The 24,332-nt window shown below is 39.3% G+C and overlaps 1 protein-coding gene across 1 annotated transcript; it reads right to left on the reverse strand.

The window, feature by feature from the left end:
- Positions 1–2,125: 2,125 nt before the first annotated feature.
- On the reverse strand, positions 2,126–23,844 carry LOC121306338 (transcobalamin-1-like). Its single transcript, XM_041238094.1, has 9 exons — positions 23,246–23,844; positions 22,007–22,207; positions 21,321–21,485; positions 20,252–20,407; positions 19,519–19,700; positions 18,237–18,408; positions 16,421–16,610; positions 3,170–3,288; positions 2,126–2,353 (listed from the first exon to the last, which is right to left on the reverse strand). Exons 1-9 carry the CDS (start codon positions 23,322–23,324, stop codon positions 2,292–2,294), a joined length of 1,326 nt encoding a protein of 441 aa, XP_041094028.1. The 5' UTR covers positions 23,325–23,844; the 3' UTR covers positions 2,126–2,291.
- Between the last annotated feature and the right edge of the window lie 488 nt (positions 23,845–24,332).

The following is a 24,332-nucleotide window of genomic DNA, read 5'->3' on the forward strand; positions in this document are numbered from 1 at the left end:
GGGTTTGTAAGTAATCAATAAAAGTTGGGACACCTGTAGGAATTGTTAGCATCAACTTTCAATGCTTAATTTACTTCCATTGCTGCTGAACAGTTGTAAGTTGTTAACCCATTACTTGTTCCCTGAAAAAGGCCTTTTTGTATAACTCTGAAATGTACATTATTTTTTCTGTTTTTGGTAACCAAAACTTTTTTTTAACCTCTGGTAGTTTACCACTTACCTTTGTACCATTTCAGGTTATTCACTGGACTTGAACTGCTTAAATTTCAATAAAAACTGGAAAAATAGGGGTGTTCTAAAACTTTTGACCGGTAGTTTATATTCTGCTATATAACTGAATAAACTGGAATATAGAATGCTCTCACATAACTATAGGTTAATACAGAGCATAGTATAACTTTTTGTATGAGCAGTGTGTTTTAACACTTTGTTTGGTATTTCTGCTGCCTTTATATTCTTTAAAACACAGTACAGTTATTATACCATTTTAACACACATGCAGTTTCACAAATGTTCAATTTCCATCCCAAAGATCAGCCTGCTTCCAGTAGCTGTCACAGTCTTGGGTCAGTTTCTGCTCTCAGTGAGTCTGTCAAAGCCACCACAGGTGTGTCTTTAAAAGCCTGATACCTGCAAAAACTTCAATCTTGTTAGCAGAGCTTCCATCTCTACATTCCCATTCCCATCATCAAAGGGAAGACTTCAAATAAATTACTGTTTCTATCAAAGAGCCATCTATCTCTGCCGCAGACACCTTTCACTCAAAAATGTGATCGCACCTTGCATAAGGGAAGACAGGTTTCAGATTCATTCATGACACTACGTATCTGATATTGGTTGTATTAAAGGTTTAATTTCTTTAATGAGGTTTCTCATTTAACTTGAGTTAGTACGGTAACTCTTCTACTTGGTCTAAAGAGCTTGGTGGTTTAATTTATATCAGGACCCTCTAGGGGAGATCACTCATCATCTGTAGTTCATTGCAATTGGAACATTTTTAATCCGCACCTGGGGACTGGCTGGAAGGTCTAGCTGGAGGTTCTTGGTTCGTTGCAGTTGGTGCTGACTAGCTTACTAGTTCAGTCTAGTCTTGAAGTGCTAATCACTGGATCATCTGCAGCTTTTTGTTTGGTGTAGTTGACCCACACAGTTCACTCACTATTGTCTGTAGGAGTTGAACCCTGATTGCAAGAGCCATACAAACACAGGAGTGGGGAAGCTCATTAGTGCCACAAAGAATATTCATTGCGTTATTTCATAATAATTATTGTGTTATTTCATAATTATTGCGTTATTTCATAATTATCGCGTTATTTCATAATAATTATTGTGTTATTTCATAATTATTGGTTATTTTGCAATGAATCGATTGTTTTGGTAATAGACACCGCTCATGTCACTATTCCCAGTCTTCTCTCTGCTTTAAAGTGAGTTGTATGCTTGTATTTAATGACAGGCTGGTATACAGTATTGATAGGTGAGAGACTCCATCTCTGCAGGGGACAGTAAGAAAAACAAGACATTTTAGTTTTGAAGTTGCTAACTTGTTTATTATTTTATTATTTATTTTTTTGCCATTTTTAAATATTCTTTACTAGACCTCTCTGTGTTTACAATGCTTCCATATGCTTTACCAGACCTCTCTGTGCTTTACAATGCTTCCATATGCTTTACCAGACCTCTCTGTGCTTTACAATGCTTCCCTATGCTTTACCAGACCTCTCTGTGCTTTACAATGCTTCCATATGCTTTACCAGACCTCTCTGTGCTTTACAATGCTTCCCTATGCTTTACCAGACCTCTCTGTGCTTTACAATGCTTCCCTTTGCTTTACCAGACCTCTCTGTGCTTTACAATGCTTCCCTATGCTTTACCAGACCTCTCTGTGCTTTACAATGCTTCCCTATGCTTTACCAGACCTCTCTGTGCTTTACAATGCTTCCCTATGCTTTACCAGACCTCTCTGTGCTTTACAATGCTTCCCTATGCTTTACCAGACCTTCTGTGCTTTACAATGCTTCCCTATGCTTTACCAGACCTCTCTGTGCTTTACAATGCTTCCCTATGCTTTACCAGACCTCTCTGTGCTTTACAATGCTTCCCTAGCTTTACCAGACCTCTCTGTGCTTTACAATGCTTCCCTATGCTTTACCAGACCTCTCTGTGCTTTACAATGCTTCCCTGTGCTTTACCAGACCTAGCTAAATCATAGAATTATAATGTGATTAAAATAAGTGATAATTAAACACAACCTCCAACAATGCATGAATTATGAAATGGAAATCTGGGAGTTAATATGTAGAGAATTTTGCCACGATGTATTCCCCGTCATACGGCTTATAATCACCAACTCCTGAAACGACAAATTCATTATACTTTATTAATTACAAATAAAATATATATATATATATATATATGTGTGTATGTGTGTGTGTGTGTGTGTGTGTGTGTGTGTGTGTGTGTGTGTGTGTGTGTGTGTGTGTGTGTGTGTGTGTGTGTGTGTGTACGTTTAGAGTGCCTAATTAATAGGCATATTTTTCACGTCTAAAATAAGTTTTTTTCAAGATTTTTCACTATTAAATGACATATTTATTAAAGCAGAAAACCATACCGTTGCCACATTCAAATCCCTTCCTCTAGAGTTATTGATAGAAAAATGTTCCTAAATATTGAAAGGCTTTCTTGAAAAACAGCAAATGCTAAATTGTAGATAATTTCTTCTTTTAATGCCATGTGTTTACAGACGTTCTATTTTCACCATCACTGAATTATCAATAAAACACCAAAAATAAATACAACACACACGTTAAAAATGTTCCCTATCTTATACTGGACAGAGTAATCTTGAGCAGAAATATATTTCCAATCTTTGACGCAGCTGTTGTCTTTTTCATTGAAGACACTGTAAAGAAATCGTGCCGCTCTCTGCAGCGTGTGTTCAATTCTTTACCGGGAAGGAAGCAAACGGAAGAGGCTGCCAGGTTCCTGAATGCAGTGTGACAGGCAGCACAATCAGGCAATCGTTAGCTGTGTTAATTTTACTAGTAGTCTTGTACCACAAGAGACAGGGAAAGGGGGTCCACTGGACACTGCTATTAGTTTAGTGAGAAGACAGGCACACAGACACACACACACACACACAGTCCTCTAATTAAACTGAGATCTGTACCTTGATCCAAAGCGTTACTCCCAGTGAGAAATTGCCAGTATGTTCGCTCCTCCGTGTTCCCAGCTAAAACTTGAATACTGGTGACAAATGGACCCCAGCTGCTTTGCTCCACAGTGAACCTAGAACAGCATGAAAATGTGATCATTATTTTATATGAGGTTTGCAAACATCCCAAGTGCTTATTATTGCAGTCACTCAAGCACAGTGTTTATTATCGTTTTGCTCAGTCTGTGTTGCTTGGACTGTGAGTTCAGGAGCTGCTCTTCAGTTCTAGCTGCACTGATAGTTATTGCTTTCTGAATCAGCCTTGGCTAGGACTACAACTCCCAGCATACATTGCCATTGCCACAGGTGTAGAGGCATGTTTTTTTTAAACTACAATGCGCTGTGCTGTATTACACTTTCTGCTCTGACTGAGTTCAGGAGCTGCTCTTCAGTTCTAGTTGCACTGCCATAGATGCGTGTAACACAGACTAGATCAGCCAGTCTTTACAGAAGAGAGAGCCACTGCTATCTAGTGATCTGAGACTTTGGAGTTTTAATTTGCTGGCATTAAGCTAGCTGTGCACTAGATGTCGCTGTTGCTTTTTTTCTAATAGAATAGGGTGGTAATAAGACTCATGTTGTATAGCAGTGTCACCCATTCCAGTTTTTACTACCAGCTTGATTAGCCACAGTGTGGCACAGTGTGTGTGCCACAGTGTGTCTAAGGAAGATACTGACAACATGCCCCACATGTCATCCAGTTCCTATCCAGTTTTAAATAACTTTAGCATAACTGAGGCAGAAGTGTTAAAGGGACTAGGAGCTCTTAAAATAAACAAATCCCCTGGGCCGGATGAGATCCTCCCAGTAGTACTCAAAGAAATGAAAGAAGTAATTTTCAAACCGCTAACCAAGATCATGCAGCAGTCTCTTGACACAGGGGTGGTACCGACAGACTGGAAAATTGCAAACATAATACCGATCCACAAAAAGGGAAACAAAACTGAACCAGGTAACTACAGACCAGTAAGCCTGACTTCTATTATATGCAAACTTATGGAAACTATAATAAGATCCAAAATGGAAAATTACCTATATGGTAACAGGGTCCTGGGAGACAGTCAACATGGTTTTAGGAAAGGGAGATCGTGTCTAACTAACTTGCTTGATTTTTTTGAGGATGCAACATCGATAATGGATAATTGCAAAGCATATGACATGGTTTATTTAGATTTCCAGAAAGCTTTTGACAAAGTCCCGCACAAAAGATTAATTCTCAAACTGAACGCAGTTGGAATTCAAGGAAACACATGTACATGGATTAGGGAGTGGTTAACATGTAGAAAACAGAAAATACTGATTAGAGGAAAAACCTCAGAATGGAGTGTGGTAACCAGCGGTGTACCACAGGGATCAGTATTAGGTCCTCTGCTATTCCTAATCTACATTAATGATTTAGATTCTGGTATAGTAAGCAAACTTGTTAAATTTGCAGACGACACAAAAGTAGGAGGAGTGGCAAACACTGTTGCAGCAGCAAAGGTCATTCAAAATGATCTAGACAAGATTCATAGCTGGTCAGATCTTATCCTCTTGCGCTGGGCAGACACATGGCAAATGACATTTAATAGAGAAAAGTGTAAGGTACTGCACGCAGGAAATAAAAATGTACATTATAAATATCATATGGGAGATACTGAAATTAGAGAAGGAATGTATGAAAAAGACCTAGGAGTTTTTGTTGACTCAGAAATGTCTTCATCTAGACAATGTGGGGAAGCTATAAAAAAGGCTAACAAGATGCTCGGATACATTGTGAAAAGTGTTGAATTTAAATCAAGGGAAGTAATGTTAAAACTGTACAATGCACTAGTAAGACCTCATCTTGAATATTGTGTTCAGTTCTGGTCAACTCGCTATAAAAAAGATATTGCTGCTCTAGAAAGAGTGCAAAGAAGAGCGACCAGAATTATTCCAGGCTTAAAAGGCATGTCATATGCAGACAGGATAAAAAAAAAATTGAATCTGTTCAGTCTTGAACAAAGAAGACTACGTGACGACCTAATTCAAGCATTCAAAATTCTAAAAGGTATTGACAGTGTCGACCCAAGGGACTTTTTCAGCCTGAAAAAAGAAACAAGGACCAGGGGTCACAAATGGAGATTAGACAAAGGGGCATTCAGAACATAAAATAGGAGGCACTTTTTTACATAGAGAATTGTGAGGGTCTGGAATCAACTCCCCAGTAATGTTGTTGAAGCTGACACCCTGGGATCCTTCAAGAAGCTGCTTGAGATTCTGGGATCAATAAGCTACTAAAAACCAAACAAGCAAGATGGGCCGAATGGCCTCCTCTCGTTTATAAACTTTCTTATGTTCTTATGTTCTTATTACACAAAAATGACTACAAAAGATTTAGAAGTGAGTAGTTTTTCGAGATTTACAATGATATTGTATTTACAGTATAATCGTAAATCTCGAAAAACTACTCACTTCTAAATCTTTTGTAGTCATTTTTGTATTACTTTAGTATAAATACATGTTAATTTGAATTCATATGTTGTTTTTTTTCTGATTTTATGTGAACGAAAAGACACACATTTGCCCGTTTTCCCATTGGAAATAGTGATATTTTGAAATATCACTGTCCTGGTCACAAAAGCAAAGTTTGTGGGGAATAATAGCCATTTTCTATACTTTTGAGGCATAAGCAATTAGGAAATAACACTTACTACCCAGGAACAAAAATTGAGAGAGCAATGAGATTCTTATTTCCATCCCTGCATTGTAACTGCAGTTTAATATCACTAAACTGGACTGGAATTACATTGTAACTGTGGTTTAATATCACTAGACTGGACTGGACTGGAATTACATTGTAACTGCAGTTTAATATCACTAGACTGGACTGGACTGGAATTACATTGTAACTGCAGTTTAATATCACTAGACTGGACTGGACTGGAATTACATTGTAACTGCAGTTTAATATCACTAGACTGGACTGGAATTACATTGTAACTGCGGTTTAATATCACTAGACTGGACTGGACTGGAATTACATTGTAACTGCAGTTTAATATCACTAGACTGGACTGGAATTACATTGTAACTGCAGTTTAATATCACTAGACTGGACTGGACTGGAATTACATTGTAACTGCAGTTTAATATCACTAGACTGGACTGGACTGGAATTACATTGTAACTGCAGTTTAATATCACTAGACTGGACTGGACTGGAATTACATTGTAACTGCAGTTTAATATCACTAGACTGGACTGGAATTACATTGTAACTGCGGTTTAATATCACTAGACTGGACTGGAAATTACATTGTAACTGCAGTTTAATATCACTAGACTGGACTGGAATTACATTGTAACTGCAGTTTAATATCACTAGACTGGACTGGAATTACATTGTAACTGCAGTTTAATATCACTAGACTGGACTGGACTGGAATTACATTGTAACTGCAGTTTAATATCACTAGACTGGACTGGAATTACATTGTAACTGCGGTTTAATATCACTAGACTGGACTGGAATTACATTGTAACTGCGGTTTAATATCACTAGACTGGACTGGACTGGAATTACATTGTAACTGCAGTTTAATATCACTAGACTGGACTGGACTGGAATTACATTGTAACTGCAGTTTAATATCACTAGACTGGACTGGACTGGAATTACATTGTAACTGCAGTTTAATATCACTGGACTGGACTGGAATTACATTGTAACTGCAGTTTAATATCACTAGACTGGACTGGACTGGAATTACATTGTAACTGCAGTTTAATATCACTAGACTGGACTGGAAATTACATTGTAACTGCAGTTTAATATCACTGGACTGGACTGGAATTACATTGTAACTGCAGTTTAATATCACTAGACTGGACTGGAATTACATTGTAACTGCAGTTTAATATCACTAGACTGGACTGGAATTACATTGTAACTGCAGTTTAATATCACTAGACTGGACTGGAATTACATTGTAACTGCAGTTTAATATCACTAGACTGGACTGGAATTACATTGTAACTGCAGTTTAATATCACTAGACTGGACTGGACTGGAATTACATTGTAACTGCAGTTTAATATCACTAGACTGGGACTGGAATTACATTGTAACTGCAGTTTAATATCACTAGACTGGACTGGAATTACATTGTAACTGCAGTTTAATATCACTAGACTGGACTGGAATTACATTGTAACTGCAGTTTAATATCACTAGACTGACTGGACTGGAATTACATTGTAACTGCAGTTTAATATCACTAGACTGGACTGGACTGGAATTACATTGTAACTGCAGTTTAATATCACTAGACTGGACTGGACTGGAATTACATTGTAACTGCAGTTTAATATCACTAGACTGGACTGGACTGGAATTACATTGTAACTGCAGTTTAATATCACTAGACTGGACTGGAATTACATTGTAACTGCAGTTTAATATCACTAGACTGGACTGGACTGGAATTACATTGTAACTGCAGTTTAATATCACTAGACTGGACTGGAATTACATTGTAACTGCAGTTTAATATCACTGGACTGGACTGGAATTACATTGTAACTGCAGTTTAATATCACTAGACTGGACTGGAATTACTTGTAACTGCAGTTTATATCACTAGACTGGACTGGAATTACATTGTAACTGCAGTTTAATATCACTAGACTGGACTGGAATTACATTGTAACTGCAGTTTAATATCACTAGACTGGACTGGAATTACATTGTAACTGCAGTTTAATATCACTAGACTGGACTGGAATTACATTGTAACTGCAGTTTAATATCACTAGACTGGACTGGACTGGAATTACATTGTAACTGCAGTTTAATATCACTAGACTGGACTGGAATTACATTGTAACTGCAGTTTAATATCACTAGACTGACTGACTGGAATTACATTGTAACTGCAGTTTAATATCACTAGACTGGACTGGAATTACATTGTAACTGCAGTTTAATATCACTAGACTGGACTGGAATTACATTGTAACTGCAGTTTAATATCACTAGACTGGACTGGAATTACATTGTAACTGCAGTTTAATATCACTAGACTGGACTGGACTGGAATTACATTGTAACTGCAGTTTAATATCACTAGACTGGACTGGACTGGAATTACATTGTAACTGCAGTTTAATATCACTAGACTGGACTGGAATTACATTGTAACTGCAGTTTAATATCACTAGACTGGACTGGAATTACATTGTAACTGCAGTTTAATATCACTAGACTGGACTGGACTGGAATTACATTGTAACTGCAGTTTAATATCACTAGACTGGACTGGAATTACATTGTAACTGCAGTTTAATATCACTAGACTGGACTGGACTGGAATTACATTGTAACTGCAGTTTAATATCACTAGACTGGACTGGAATTACATTGTAACTGCAGTTTAATATCACTAGACTGGACTGGAATTACATTGTAACTGCAGTTTAATATCACTAGACTGGACTGGAATTACATTGTAACTGCAGTTTAATATCACTAGACTGGACTGGAATTACATTGTAACTGCAGTTTAATATCACTAGACTGGACTGGAATTACATTGTAACTGCAGTTTAATATCACTAGACTGGACTGGAAATTACATTGTAACTGCAGTTTAATATCACTAGACTGGACTGGAATTACATTGTAACTGCAGTTTAATATCACTGGACTGGACTGGAATTACATTGTAACTGCAGTTTAATATCACTAGACTGGACTGGACTGGAATTACATTGTAACTGCAGTTTAATATCACTAGGACTGGACTGGAATTACATTGTAACTGCAGTTTAATATCACTAGACTGGACTGGAATTACATTGTAACTGCAGTTTAATATCACTAGACTGGACTGGAATTACATTGTAACTGCAGTTTAATATCACTAGACTGGACTGGACTGGAATTACATTGTAACTGCAGTTTAATATCACTAGACTGGACTGGAATTACATTGTAACTGCAGTTTAATATCACTAGACTGGACTGGAATTACATTGTAACTGCAGTTTAATATCACTAGACTGGACTGGAATTACATTGTAACTGCAGTTTAATATCACTAGACTGGACTGGAATTACATTGTAACTGCAGTTTAATATCACTAGACTGGACTGGACTGGAATTACATTGTAACTGCAGTTTAATATCACTAGACTGGACTGGACTGGAATTACATTGTAACTGCAGTTTAATATCACTAGACTGGACTGGAATTACATTGTAACTGCAGTTTAATATCACTAGACTGGACTGGAATTACATTGTAACTGCAGTTTAATATCACTAGACTGGACTGGAATTACATTGTAACTGCAGTTTAATATCACTAGACTGGACTGGAATTACATTGTAACTGCAGTTTAATATCACTAGACTGGACTGGAATTACATTGTAACTGCAGTTTAATATCACTGGACTGGGAATTACATTGTAACTGCAGTTTAATATCACTAGACTGGACTGGGAATTACATTGTAACTGCAGTTTAATATCACTAGACTGGACTGGAATTACATTGTAACTGCAGTTTAATATCACTAGACTGGACTGGAATTACATTGTAACTGCAGTTTAATATCACTAGACTGGACTGGAATTACATTGTAACTGCAGTTTAATATCACTAGACTGGACTGGAATTACATTGTAACTGCAGTTTAATATCACTAGACTGGGACTGGAATTACATTGTAACTGCAGTTTAATATCACTAGACTGGACTGGACTGGAATTACATTGTAACTGCAGTTTAATATCACTAGACTGGACTGGAATTACATTGTAACTGCAGTTTAATATCACTAGACTGGACTGGAATTACATTGTAACTGCAGTTTAATATCACTAGACTGGACTGGACTGGAATTACATTGTAACTGCAGTTTAATATCACTAGACTGGACTGGACTGGAATTACATTGTAACTGCAGTTTAATATCACTAGACTGGACTGGAATTACATTGTAACTGCAGTTTAATATCACTAGACTGGACTGGAATTACATTGTAACTGCAGTTTAATATCACTAGACTGGACTGGAATTACATTGTAACTGCAGTTTAATATCACTAGACTGGACTGGAATTACATTGTAACTGCAGTTTAATATCACTAGACTGGGACTGGAATTACATTGTAACTGCAGTTTAATATCACTAGACTGGACTGGACTGGAAATTACATTGTAACTGCAGTTTAATATCACTAGACTGGACTGGAATTACATTGTAACTGCAGTTTAATATCACTAGACTGACTGGACTGGAATTACATTGTAACTGCAGTTTAATATCACTAGACTGGACTGGACTGGAATTACATTGTAACTGCAGTTTAATATCACTAGACTGGACTGGACTGGAATTACATTGTAACTGCAGTTTAATATCACTAGACTGGACTGGACTGGAATTACATTGTAACTGCAGTTTAATATCACTAGACTGGACTGGAATTACATTGTAACTGCAGTTTAATATCACTAGACTGGACTGGAATTACATTGTAACTGCAGTTTAATATCACTAGACTGGACTGGAATTACATTGTAACTGCAGTTTAATATCACTAGACTGGACTGGAATTACATTGTAACTGCAGTTTAATATCACTAGACTGGACTGGAATTACATTGTAACTGCAGTTTAATATCACTAGACTGGACTGGACTGGAATTACATTGTAACTGCAGTTTAATATCACTAGACTGGACTGGAATTACATTGTAACTGCAGTTTAATATCACTAGACTGGACTGGACTGGAATTACATTGTAACTGCAGTTTAATATCACTAGACTGGACTGGAATTACATTGTAACTGCAGTTTAATATCACTAGACTGGACTGGAATTACATTGTAACTGCAGTTTAATATCACTAGACTGGACTGGAATTACATTGTAACTGCAGTTTAATATCACTAGACTGGACTGGACTGGAATTACATTGTAACTGCAGTTTAATATCACTAGACTGGACTGGACTGGAATTACATTGTAACTGCAGTTTAATATCACTAGGACTGGACTGGAATTACATTGTAACTGCAGTTTAATATCACTAGACTGGACTGGAATTACATTGTAACTGCAGTTTAATATCACTAGACTGGACTGGACTGGAATTACATTGTAACTGCAGTTTAATATCACTAGACTGGACTGGACTGGAATTACATTGTAACTGCAGTTTAATATCACTGGACTGGACTGGAATTACATTGTAACTGCAGTTTAATATCACTAGACTGGACTGGAATTACATTGTAACTGCAGTTTAATATCACTAGGACTGGACTGGAATTACATTGTAACTGCAGTTTAATATCACTAGACTGGACTGGAATTACATTGTAACTGCAGTTTAATATCACTAGACTGGACTGGACTGGAATTACATTGTAACTGCGGTTTAATATCACTAGACTGGACTGGAATTACATTGTAACTGCAGTTTAATATCACTAGACTGGACTGGACTGGAATTACATTGTAACTGCAGTTTAATATCACTAGACTGGACTGGAATTACATTGTAACTGCAGTTTAATATCACTAGACTGGACTGGAAATTACATTGTAACTGCAGTTTAATATCACTAGACTGGACTGGACTGGAATTACATTGTAACTGCAGTTTAATATCACTAGACTGGACTGGAATTACATTGTAACTGCAGTTTAATATCACTAGACTGGACTGGAATTACATTGTAACTGCAGTTTAATATCACTAGACTGGACTGGACTGGAATTACATTGTAACTGCAGTTTAATATCACTAGACTGGACTGGAATTACATTGTAACTGCAGTTTAATATCACTAGACTGGACTGGACTGGAATTACATTGTAACTGCAGTTTAATATCACTAGACTGGACTGGAATTACATTGTAACTGCAGTTTAATATCACTAGACTGGACTGGACTGGAATTACATTGTAACTGCAGTTTAATATCACTAGACTGGACTGGAATTACATTGTAACTGCAGTTTAATATCACTAGACTGGACTGGAATTACATTGTAACTGCAGTTTAATATCACTACTGGACTGGACTGGAATTACATTGTAACTGCAGTTTAATATCACTAGACTGGACTGGACTGGAATTACATTGTAACTGCAGTTTAATATCACTAGACTGGGACTGGAATTACATTGTAACTGCAGTTTAATATCACTAGACTGGACTGGAATTACATTGTAACTGCAGTTTAATATCACTAGACTGGACTGGACTGGAATTACATTGTAACTGCAGTTTAATATCACTAGACTGGACTGGACTGGAATTACATTGTAACTGCAGTTTAATATCACTAGACTGGACTGGACTGGAATTACATTGTAACTGCAGTTTAATATCACTAGACTGGACTGGAATTACATTGTAACTGCAGTTTAATATCACTAGACTGGACTGGAATTACATTGTAACTGCAGTTTAATATCACTAGACTGGACTGGAATTACATTGTAACTGCAGTTTAATATCACTAGACTGGACTGGACTGGAATTACATTGTAACTGCAGTTTAATATCACTAGACTGGACTGGACTGGAATTACATTGTAACTGCAGTTTAATATCACTAGACTGGACTGGAATTACATTGTAACTGCAGTTTAATATCACTGGACTGGACTGGAATTACATTGTAACTGCAGTTTAATATCACTGGACTGGACTGGAATTACATTGTAACTGCAGTTTAATATCACTAGACTGGACTGGACTGGAATTACATTGTAACTGCAGTTTAATATCACTAGACTGGACTGGAATTACATTGTAACTGCAGTTTAATATCACTAGACTGGACTGGAATTACATTGTAACTGCAGTTTAATATCACTAGACTGGACTGGAATTACATTGTAACTGCAGTTTAATATCACTAGACTGGACTGGAATTACATTGTAACTGCAGTTTAATATCACTAGACTGGACTGGAATTACATTGTAACTGCAGTTTAATATCACTAGACTGGACTGGAATTACATTGTAACTGCAGTTTAATATCACTAGACTGGACTGGACTGGAATTACATTGTAACTGCAGTTTAATATCACTAGACTGGACTGGAATTACATTGTAACTGCAGTTTAATATCACTAGACTGGACTGGAATTACATTGTAACTGCAGTTTAATATCACTAGACTGGACTGGACTGGAATTACATTGTAACTGCAGTTTAATATCACTAGACTGGACTGGACTGGAATTACATTGTAACTGCAGTTTAATATCACTAGACTGGACTGGAATTACATTGTAACTGCAGTTTAATATCACTAGACTGGACTGGAATTACATTGTAACTGCAGTTTAATATCACTAGACTGGACTGGACTGGAATTACATTGTAACTGCAGTTTAATATCACTAGACTGGACTGGAATTACATTGTAACTGCAGTTTAATATCACTAGACTGGACTGGAATTACATTGTAACTGCAGTTTAATATCACTAGACTGGACTGGAATTACATTGTAACTGCAGTTTAATATCACTAGACTGGACTGGAATTACATTGTAACTGCAGTTTAATATCACTAGACTGGACTGGAATTACATTGTAACTGCAGTTTAATATCACTAGACTGGACTGGACTGGAATTACATTGTAACTGCAGTTTAATATCACTGGACTGGACTGGAATTACATTGTAACTGCAGTTTAATATCACTAGACTGGACTGGAATTACATTGTAACTGCAGTTTAATATCACTAGACTGGACTGGACTGGAATTACATTGTAACTGCAGTTTAATATCACTGGACTGGACTGGAATTACATTGTAACTGCAGTTTAATATCACTAGACTGGACTGGAATTACATTGTAACTGCAGTTTAATATCACTAGACTGGACTGGAATTACATTGTAACTGCAGTTTAATATCACTAGACTGGACTGGAATTACATTGTAACTGCAGTTTAATATCACTAGACTGGACTGGAATTACATTGTAACTGCAGTTTAATATCACTAGACTGGACTGGACTGGAATTACATTGTAACTGCAGTTTAATATCACTAGGACTGGACTGGAATTACATTGTAACTGCAGTTTAATATCACTAGACTGGACTGGAATTACATTGTAACTGCAGTTTAATATCACTAGACTGGACTGGAATTACATTGTAACTGCAGTTTAATATCACTAGACTGGACTGGAATTACATTGTAACTGCAGTTTAATATCACTAGACTGGACTGGACTGGAATTACATTGTAACTGCAGTTTAATATCACTAGACTGGACTGGACTGGAATTACATTGTAACTGCAGTTTAATATCACTAGACTGGACTGGAAATTACATTGTAACTGCAGTTTAATATCACTAGACTGGACTGGACTGGAATTACATTGTAACTGCAGTTTAATATCACTAGACTGGACTGGACTGGAATTACATTGTAACTGCAGTTTAATATCACTAGACTGGACTGGACTGGAATTACATTGTAACTGCAGTTTAATATCACTAGACTGGACTGGAAATTACATTGTAACTGCAGTTTAATATCACTAGACTGGACTGGAATTACATTGTAACTGCAGTTTAATATCACTAGACTGGACTGGACTGGAATTACATTGTAACTGCAGTTTAATATCACTAGACTGGACTGGAATTACATTGTAACTGCAGTTTAATATCACTAGACTGGACTGGAATTACATTGTAACTGCAGTTTAATATCACTAGACTGGACTGGAATTACATTGTAACTGCAGTTTAATATCACTAGACTGGACTGGAATTACATTGTAACTGCAGTTTAATATCACTAGACTGGACTGGACTGGAATTACATTGTAACTGCAGTTTAATATCACTAGACTGGACTGGAATTACATTGTAACTGCAGTTTAATATCACTAGACTGGACTGGAATTACATTGTAACTGCAGTTTAATATCACTGGACTGGACTGGAATTACATTGTAACTGCAGTTTAATATCACTAGACTGGACTGGACTGGAATTACATTGTAACTGCAGTTTAATATCACTAGACTGGACTGGACTGGAATTACATTGTAACTGCAGTTTAATATCACTAGACTGGACTGGAATTACATTGTAACTGCAGTTTAATATCACTGGACTGGACTGGAATTACATTGTAACTGCGGTTTAATATCACTAGACTGGACTGGACTGGAATTACATTGTAACTGCAGTTTAATATCACTAGGACTGGACTGGAATTACATTGTAACTGCAGTTTAATATCACTAGACTGGACTGGAATTACATTGTAACTGCAGTTTAATATCACTGGACTGGACTGGAATTACATTGTAACTGCAGTTTAATATCACTAGACTGGACTGGACTGGAATTACATTGTAACTGCAGTTTAATATCACTAGACTGGACTGGAATTACATTGTAACTGCAGTTTAATATCACTAGACTGGACTGGACTGGAATTACATTGTAACTGCAGTTTAATATCACTAGACTGGACTGGAATTACATTGTAACTGCAGTTTAATATCACTAGACTGGACTGGAATTACATTGTAACTGCAGTTTAATATCACTAGACTAGACTGGACTGGAATTACATTGTAACTGCAGTTTAATATCACTAGACTGGACTGGAATTACATTGTAACTGCAGTTTAATATCACTAGACTGGACTGGACTGGAATTACATTGTAACTGCAGTTTAATATCACTAGACTGGACTGGACTGGAATTACATTGTAACTGCAGTTTAATATCACTAGACTGGACTGGACTGGAATTACATTGTAACTGCAGTTTAATATCACTAGACTGGACTGGACTGGAATTACATTGTAACTGCAGTTAAATATCGCTACAATAGACTAGACTGGACTGGAATTACATTGCAGGGATGGGAATAAGACCCTACTGCACAGCAGTTTCTCCCATTCCAGGTTTTACTACCAGCTTGATCAGCCACAGTGTGTCTCGGTAATAAGCCCAGTTGTGTCTTATTATTAAATAATAAGATGTGCAGTTTTGAATGAAACACATAGTTAAGGCAAACATGGATTTTCATTTTAAACCCATGGTGTCTGGTACTGCTTTGGGTTAAAGGAACCTGATTTAGAGCCTCCTGTCACACCTGCACTTAGGCAGCTCCTTTGCAGTTTGGAAACACAAACATAGTTACAGTGAATACTCGTGCCTGAATTTTGCAGGGGATATCTTGGCCGCCTCCTCCATGACCTGCAGTAGCGAGGACCCCACAGGGACCGTCACCTCGATGCTGTCATTGAAGGAGTAGTGAATGCCGTCCTCCACTCTGTAGTGCACGGTGATTACACCCTCCGGAGCAGTAGGGGGCACTAGAGGAAGTGCCGACCCATCAAGTGTCTCTGTGTGGAGGAAAGAACAGTAAAGAAACTGGTTTCATTACTTGCGCTGGTCTCAGTGTCTCTCTCTCTCTCTCATTATATATATATATATATATATATATATATATATGGGGATTAGGAACCATTGGGACACAAATACCACAGTTACTAATCTTTGCCACTAGGGGGCACCACTGTGGTTACTGCTGCATATTTCCATACTACAGGGTAGAAATAGTCCTGTCACTCGCAAGGCAGCTCAGTCAAGCAGTGTGCAGAGAGGTGAACTGCTCCAGCTCTTTTTTTTTTTTTTTTACAGCAAAGGAAACATTGCCGAGGCAGCTCTCTGGGAATCCCATAGAGTGCATAATATCCGCAGCGGACCTTGTTCAAGAGCTGCTGTTCACAAGTTAATCAAGAAATGTGAGGAAACAGGTTGCACTTGTGATAAGCTTCGAAGCAGCAGCCCACCGACACCAAGCAAAGTTTTCGCTGAGATCAGCCACACTGTAGCAGAACCAAACAGCACCAGCACACATGCTGTCACCCGCTGCCTGGATTTGCCCAATTCAACTGTTCCTAAGCCTCTTTGTTCCACAAAAGCTGCATCATGTTCAAGCATTGGAGGAGACGGATTTCATCAGAGTGGTGATTTTGTGTTGCAGTTCTTGGAACGACTTGAATTGGATGACAGTGGCCTGCTAATATCCTGTGGACAGATGAAGGGCACTTCACCCTGTCTGGAAGTGTGTTATCTGCTCGGAGACTAATCCACATGCAGCATTTGTGAGCCCCCTACATGATGTTAAATTGACAGTGTGGGGTGTCTGTATGGCTGACTTTGTTATTGGACTGTTCTTTTTTGAAGAGCCTTCAGCAGGGAGACCTCAAACCTGCACAGTCACTGCTGCATGATACCACCCCGTGCTGACAGCCCATGTCAGTCCTGTCCTGCAGCAGTGAGATGTGATAAACACTACCGTCTTCATGCAGGATGGGGCTCCTCCGCATACTGATAACCAGGTGAAACGCGTCTTGCAGGAGCACTTTCAACACAGAATCATTTCCCTTCCCTTGTGAATGGCCATCTCGCTCACCACACCTTTTACACCAGCGGGTTTCTGATTATGGGGGTACCTGGAGTCACGAATGTACCGAAGGAACCTTCGCACAATTCCGGACCTCAAAGATGCCGTTGTCCAGGAGGTGGCTGGCGTACCTGATGCACAATGCTGTCGAAATGGCCATTGTCAAACGAATGCAATTCATTCTGGATCATGGAGGAGCACATGTTGAACACTTATTATGTGATTAGGTAGGTCATAGTGGTGCCCCCCTGGTGACAACAATTAATAACTGTTGCATTTGTGTCCCCTGGTTCCCTTAACAATGGTATGCAAGTTCACCTTCCCATGCCCTACTGTTTGTGTGATATGATGCGTTGATGTGGTAAACCTACTTTCTAATCACCCTGTATATGTGTGTGTGTGCTCAAGTTCATCCCACACATATTCAGATGGACTGAGATATTCATTCATATATATACTCTGTCACCTTTCTTTCATTCTTTCTTTCCTTATTTTGCTCTGTGTGTCTGTGTCTATCTCTCTCACTGTCTGTCTCTCTCTCTCTCTCTCTCTCTCTCACTCTCAAAGTCCTTGCAGTCTAGCTTGTTCAGCTCCAGGTAGTTTCTGTTCTCCAGTGAGGGGGTGATCTGAGAAGCAGCCATGGGGTTCTCAAAGGATCCGGAACCAGCCCGCTCTAGAAGTGTCTGGATTGTTCTGGAACAGTCGTAGTTGGTGGAGGTGACTGACAGGGCCTGGGGAGAGACAGTGAGAGAGACGGTCGGTAGTGTCACAACATAGCACCCCACCGATAACTAGGGAATGAATGTTCAAAACTTGCCTCTATTATTATTATTATTATTATTATTATTATTATTATTAGTAGTAGTAGTAGTAGTAGTATTCAGTCATTTAACAGACACTTTTATCTGAAGTGACTTGCAGAGACTAGGGGATGAACCATGCATCATCAACAACTGCTGCTGCTGCAGAGTCTCTTTCAATAGGACCGTGTTTGTTTTATGTCTCGTCCGAAGGACGCAGCACAAGGAGGTTCAGTGACTTGCTCAGGGTCACACAGTGAGTCAGTGGCTGAGCCGGGATTTGAACCTCCTGGAATCTAACCTCTTTCTGTAACCGCTGGACCAGCAATGTTTAACATTTCAGAGTAAATAAAATTATTTGTTAATTTATAAAGAGGTTTGCAGTATCTGGGATGTCTGGGTGCATAAACCAAACACAAATACACAGGAAGTGATGTACTTAAGAATCCGCAATGATAGTGGCTGGGATTGGCCTATTTATTCTTCTGCTTCTCAATAGTAAGAGGACAGTCTTTTTTTATAGATATGGAGTTTATACTGGCTCCTCTCTCTCCTCTCTCTCCTCTCTCCCCTCTTTCTTATAGATATGGAGTTTATACAGGCTCCTCTCTCCCCTCTTTCTTATAGATATGGAGTTTATACTGGCTCCTCTCTCCCCTCTTTCTTATAGATATGGAGTTTATACTGGCTCCTCTCTCCCCTCTTTCTTATAGATATGGAGTTTATACTGGCTCCACTCTCCTCACTCCCCTCTCTCCTCTCTCCCCTCTTTCTTATAGATATGGAGTTTATACTGGCTCCTCTCTCCCCTCTTTCTTATAGATATGGAGTTTATACTGGCTCCACTCTCCTCACTCCCCTCTCTCCTCTCTCCCCTCTTTCTTATAGATATGGAGTTTATACTGGCTCCTCTCTCCCCTATCTTCTCTCTCTCCTCTCCTCTCCCCTCTCTCTCTCCTCTCTTCTCTTTCTCCTCTGCCCTCTCTCTCCTCTCTTCTCTCCTCTCTCCCCTCTCTCTCTCCCCTCTCTCCTGTCTCTCACCTGCATGGCCAGTCCCGTGCTGTAAAGGTTCCCGATCAATCCGTCGCTCGTTGTCTCCTGGAGAATGTTCTTGATCAGACATTTTAAAGCATTCAGTATCTTCAGACACAGAACCATACGATTAGGGGCCTTGATAGAGCGCTTCACGCAGGTCAGAGCCAGAACTGCAACCGAGGCTGTGTCTGAGAGAGAGAGAGAGAGAGAGAGAGAGAGAGAGAGAGAGAGAGAGAGAGGGGAGAGAAGAGAGAGAGAGAGAGAGGCAAAGAACGAGAGACGTCAGGAGAGAGTCAATTTCCGCCGTCAGGAGAGGAGTGTCTTGGTAGAGATAATCCCGGAACCGATCTCGCGAAGAGTGGTGCGTCCAGTCTCGTGCTTGACGTTGGCGAGATGGAGAGAGAGGACAGAGAGAGAGAGAGAGAGAGAGAGAGAGAGAGAGAGAGAGAGAGAGAGAGAGAGAGAGAGAGAGAGAGAGAGAGAGAGAGAGAGAGAGAGAGAGAGAGAGGAGAGAGGAGAGAGGAGAGAGAGAGAGAGAGAGAGAGAGAGAGAGAGAGAGAGAGAGAGAGAGAGAGAGAGAGAGAGAGAGAGGTTTTATAAATTATACAGCAGTGACACCAAACATGATTTAGACAGTCCCCCTGAGTTTCAATCTCTATAGTTTTATAAATTATACAGCAGTGTCACCAAACAAGCTTCAGATAGTCCCCCTGAGTTTCAAACCTAGCTCCAATCTTACCCACTGAATATTTCTCTCCATATGAAAATCCTCCATTATCCGAAGCTTCAATCAGACTCTGCACGCTGTGTGATGTCACTGCTTTTCCCATCATGCACAGTGCCAGTATGTCAAGGCTCACCTGATAATAGTTGGTGAGGGGGATGTTCTTGTAATCTATAAAGGAAAGTGGGAGGGACTTTAATAAGGGTTAGTTTTAAAATGGTTTGTTTTTGGAATATGCTTTACCACACCTCTCTGTGCTTTTACAATGCTTCCTTATGCTTTACTATACCTCTCTGTGCTTTACAATGCTTTCCTATGCTTTACCAGACCTCTCTGTGCTTTACAATGCTTCCCTATGCTTTACCAGACCTCTCTGTGCTTTACAATGCTTCCCTGTGCTTTACCAGACCTCTATGTGATTTACAATGCTTCCCTGTGCTTTACTATACCTCTCTGTGCTTTACAATGCTTCCCTGTGCTTTACTAGACCTCTCTGTGCTTTACAGTGTTTCCCTATGCTTTACCAGACCTCTCTGCTTTACAATGCTTCCCTATGCTTTACCGCAACTCTCTGTGCTTTACAATGCTTCCCTATGCTTTACCAGACCTCTCTGTGCTTTACAATGCTTCCCTATGCTTTACCAGACCTCTCTGTGCTTTACAATGCTTCCCTATGCTTTACCAGACCTCTCTGTGCTTTACAATGCTTCCCTATGCTTTACCAGACCTCTCTGTGCTTTACAATGCTTCCCTATGCTTTACCAGACCTCTCTATGCTTTACAATGCTTCCCTATGCTTTACCAGACCTCTCTGTGCTTTGCAATGCTTCCCTATGCTTTACCAGACTCTGTGCTTTAAAATGATTCCCTATGCTTTACCAGACCTCTCTGTGCTTTACAATGTATCCCTTTAACTTGTGTTCACTGTAGTTTAAACATTTTAAAACACTGTAGCTGGTACCTATCCCCTCTCTCCTCTCCTCTTTCATCTCTCTTCTCTCTCCTATCCCCTCTCCCCTCTCTCCACTCCCTTTTCTCCTCTCTCCTCTCTCATCTCTCTCCTCTCCTCTCCTCGTGCTCTCACCAATATTGTCAATCTCTTCCTTCAGTTTTTTTTCCAGCAGTTTTCTCAGGTCCAGGGCCTTCTTTCCCCCTTTAAGTCCTGGGGCTGGAGTTAGAGAGGGGTCCGCACAGGAGGCCTGCATAGCCAGACAGTAGAGAGCCACGGTGCCTGAGGAGAAGGGGAGGCCTGGAGAGGAGATAGGGGAGAAAGAGGGGAGAGAGGAGTGAGGAGAGAGGAGAAAAGTGAAGGTGAGAGGAGTTAGTTGTTTGCAGTTTAGTTTGTTGATTGTTAGTTAGTAGTTAGTTGGTAGTTTAGTTAGCTGGTAGTTAATTAGTACTTTAGCGTGATTTAGTAGTTTTTAGTTTGATACATTTTAAATTAGTTTTGTTCATTGTTAGTTGGTAGTTTAGTTGGTTAGTTGGTAGTTAATTAGTAGTTTGTTTAACAGTATAGTTGGTTAAGTGTTAGTTAGTAGCTAGTTTAGGTAGTTGGTAGTTAATTGGTAGTTGAATGTTAATTATAGTAACTAGTCTGTAGTTCAGTTATTTAGTTAGTAGTTCCATTGGTTAGTTGGTAGTTAGTTGGTAGCTAGTTTGTAGTATAGTTGATTGTTAGGTTAGTTGGTAGTTAGTTGTTAGTTTAATTTTTAGTTTAGTTGGTAGTTAGTTGTTAATTTAGTTGGTTGGTTGTTGAGTTGCTTTCTTTACCTTCTTGGACTCTCTTCACTGCATCAACCTGCAGTCTAGCCAGCATGCGTCTCTCTGTGTCACTGTCATGATGGCTGGCCAGACGCAGAGCCAGGAGGATGCTGGGATTGGGGGTGGAGCCACTGGCAGCACTGCTGTTCTCTGACTGGACCATTATATTGAGGAGCCGAATCACCTGACCTGTCTGACTCTCTGAGATAGCTGAGAGAGAGAGAGAGAGAGAGAGAGAGAGAGAGAGAGAGAGAGAGAGAGAGAGAGAGAGAGAGAGAGAGAGAAAAGATGGAAAAGGAGGAAAGATGGAGGCAAAAATAGAGGAGGCAGGGAGTGGAGAGATAGAAGAGGAACAGTATATTAATGAAAGATACAGGGGCTGAAGCAAAAACTAATTGAATCTGCATTGGGAGATTTCTATTAAGAACTATAAATGATAATAATGAGACACACACACTTGCAGTTACACACACACACACACACAGACATGCACACACGTTTGCATTTCTATATTTGTGGGGACTTCTCAATAATAATAATAATAATAATAATAATAATAATAATAATAATAATAATAATAATAATAATTTATTTTTATATAGTGTCTTTCATAGTGGACCACCATCACAAAGCGCTTTACAAGATACTGGACTAGGGTGTGTGAACTATGCATCAGCTGCAGAGTCACTTACAACAACGTCTCACCCCAAAGACGCAGCACAAGGAGGTTCAGTGACTCGCTCAGGGTCACACAGTGAGTCAGTGGCTGAGTTGGGATTTGAACCTGGGACCTCCCTCATTGACTCTCACTATAGTCAAACTCCAGTAAAACAAAACTCCACACAGGGTGAATGTGGACAACAAACTTTTTTTTTTTTGAAGGCATATTTAGTTCTTAAAAAGGTGTTTTACAATGTGGGGGCATCCCCACAAAGTAATTTTTCAGGAATTACTATCTTTGTGGGGACATTTTCTCAAATTGTGTCTGCACATTGATAGTAATACCTGCCCTCATAGAGACACAGTCACACACACACACAGAGACACACATACATGCACGAACACACACACACACACACACACACACACACACACACACACACACACACACACACATAGACACAGAGAGATAGACATACACACAACACATAGACACAAACAGCTACACACACACACAATCTCTGTTCTAATTAATACAAAGGCATCATTATTCAGCTATTAATAGCAAGCGGTTCATTGTGTACTCACAGCACTGCAGAGCGACCGGTATCCAAACAGAGAGCTGCAGCAACACAGCCAGAGCCACCCTCACACAACCCACTGCCATTCTGTCTATCACCTGTCTTTATCTCCTCCTTTCTTTTTCTTTCTTTCTTTCTCTCTTCCTTTCTTATTTTGCAGCAACTGATCCTCTTTCTTTCTGTCTTTAATTCTGTACTGTCACCGAGTCGAGGGAGTCTTTCCCCTTGGGAATGACTATACTGGTATTTCACTCTCTCACTCCCTCTCTTTTATATAGTCACCTCCAGGAAGTTTTTTGCTCCTGAAGGTTTTCTCCCTCCCACTATTGTTGCCTTTCCTAGTCAATGCTGGTGTTGAATAACCTGATGCTAAACACACTCGCCCCCTCCCCGCATCGCTCACCCCTCCCTCGCCCCCAGTCATTATATCACCAACCTTCAAGAAAGTGATTGTGTGAAGAACAATAGAAACTCTAAACTAGGGGTCGGCATGGGTACCCGAAAACCCAGGTAAAATGCGGGTTGTAAATTACCCGACACTACCCGGGTCACTTTTATTAATTTGAGAATTTAAAGAAAATGTAGAAAACATGGCAATGCAGCGCGGGTCTCTGGCCGGTGTAACAGACAACGATAAAACAAGATTTTTCATGAAGCCTTTTCTTAACTGACAAGATATCAATGCTTTACAGGAAACAATAACACACGGCGAGCGGCAAGTACAGCTCAGTAATAATAACTGTGCGACTATTCACAGGAACTAAATCAGAAACCAAACATCATGTGCAAACGGAAACTTTAATTTAGGTGCAAGCACTGCCACTAGAAATTCCTAAAGGTTGGCTATAAAAAATAAACGTGATTTTCTTTTAGCTGACAGTATAAAACTAAAAAACACAGATCTAAAATCTCACAGCTCATCATAATGTGCTCAGGAATGTAGTTTATTGGTGTAATCACACATTGAGATATTCAAATCCCACACCCCACCAATTTCTCTGATCTCTCACTGCGATGGCTGCTCGTTACCTGACAGGTAGCAGAGGAAGTGGCTGTGGATAGAGTGGACAAACTACCAGGAAGCAGCCGAGGCA

Source organism: Polyodon spathula, chromosome 47, assembly GCF_017654505.1.
Source record: "Polyodon spathula isolate WHYD16114869_AA chromosome 47, ASM1765450v1, whole genome shotgun sequence".
NCBI lineage: Eukaryota > Metazoa > Chordata > Actinopteri > Acipenseriformes > Polyodontidae > Polyodon > Polyodon spathula.

What these genes read in the sequence shown, in the direction of transcription:
- LOC121306338 (XM_041238094.1), bottom strand. Translation starts at nt 23,324, where the DNA reads ATGGCAGTGGGTTGTGTGAGGGTGGCTCTGGCTGTGTTGCTGCAGCTC. An exon ending in ACCGGTCGCTCTGCAGTGCT is followed by an intron (nt 22,208 to 23,245) that starts GTGAGTACACAA and finishes TCTCTCTCTCAG; the next exon opens with CTATCTCAGAGAGTCAGACA. An exon ending in AGTGAAGAGAGTCCAAGAAG is followed by an intron (nt 21,486 to 22,006) that starts GTAAAGAAAGCA and finishes TCTCCTCTCCAG; the next exon opens with GCCTCCCCTTCTCCTCAGGC.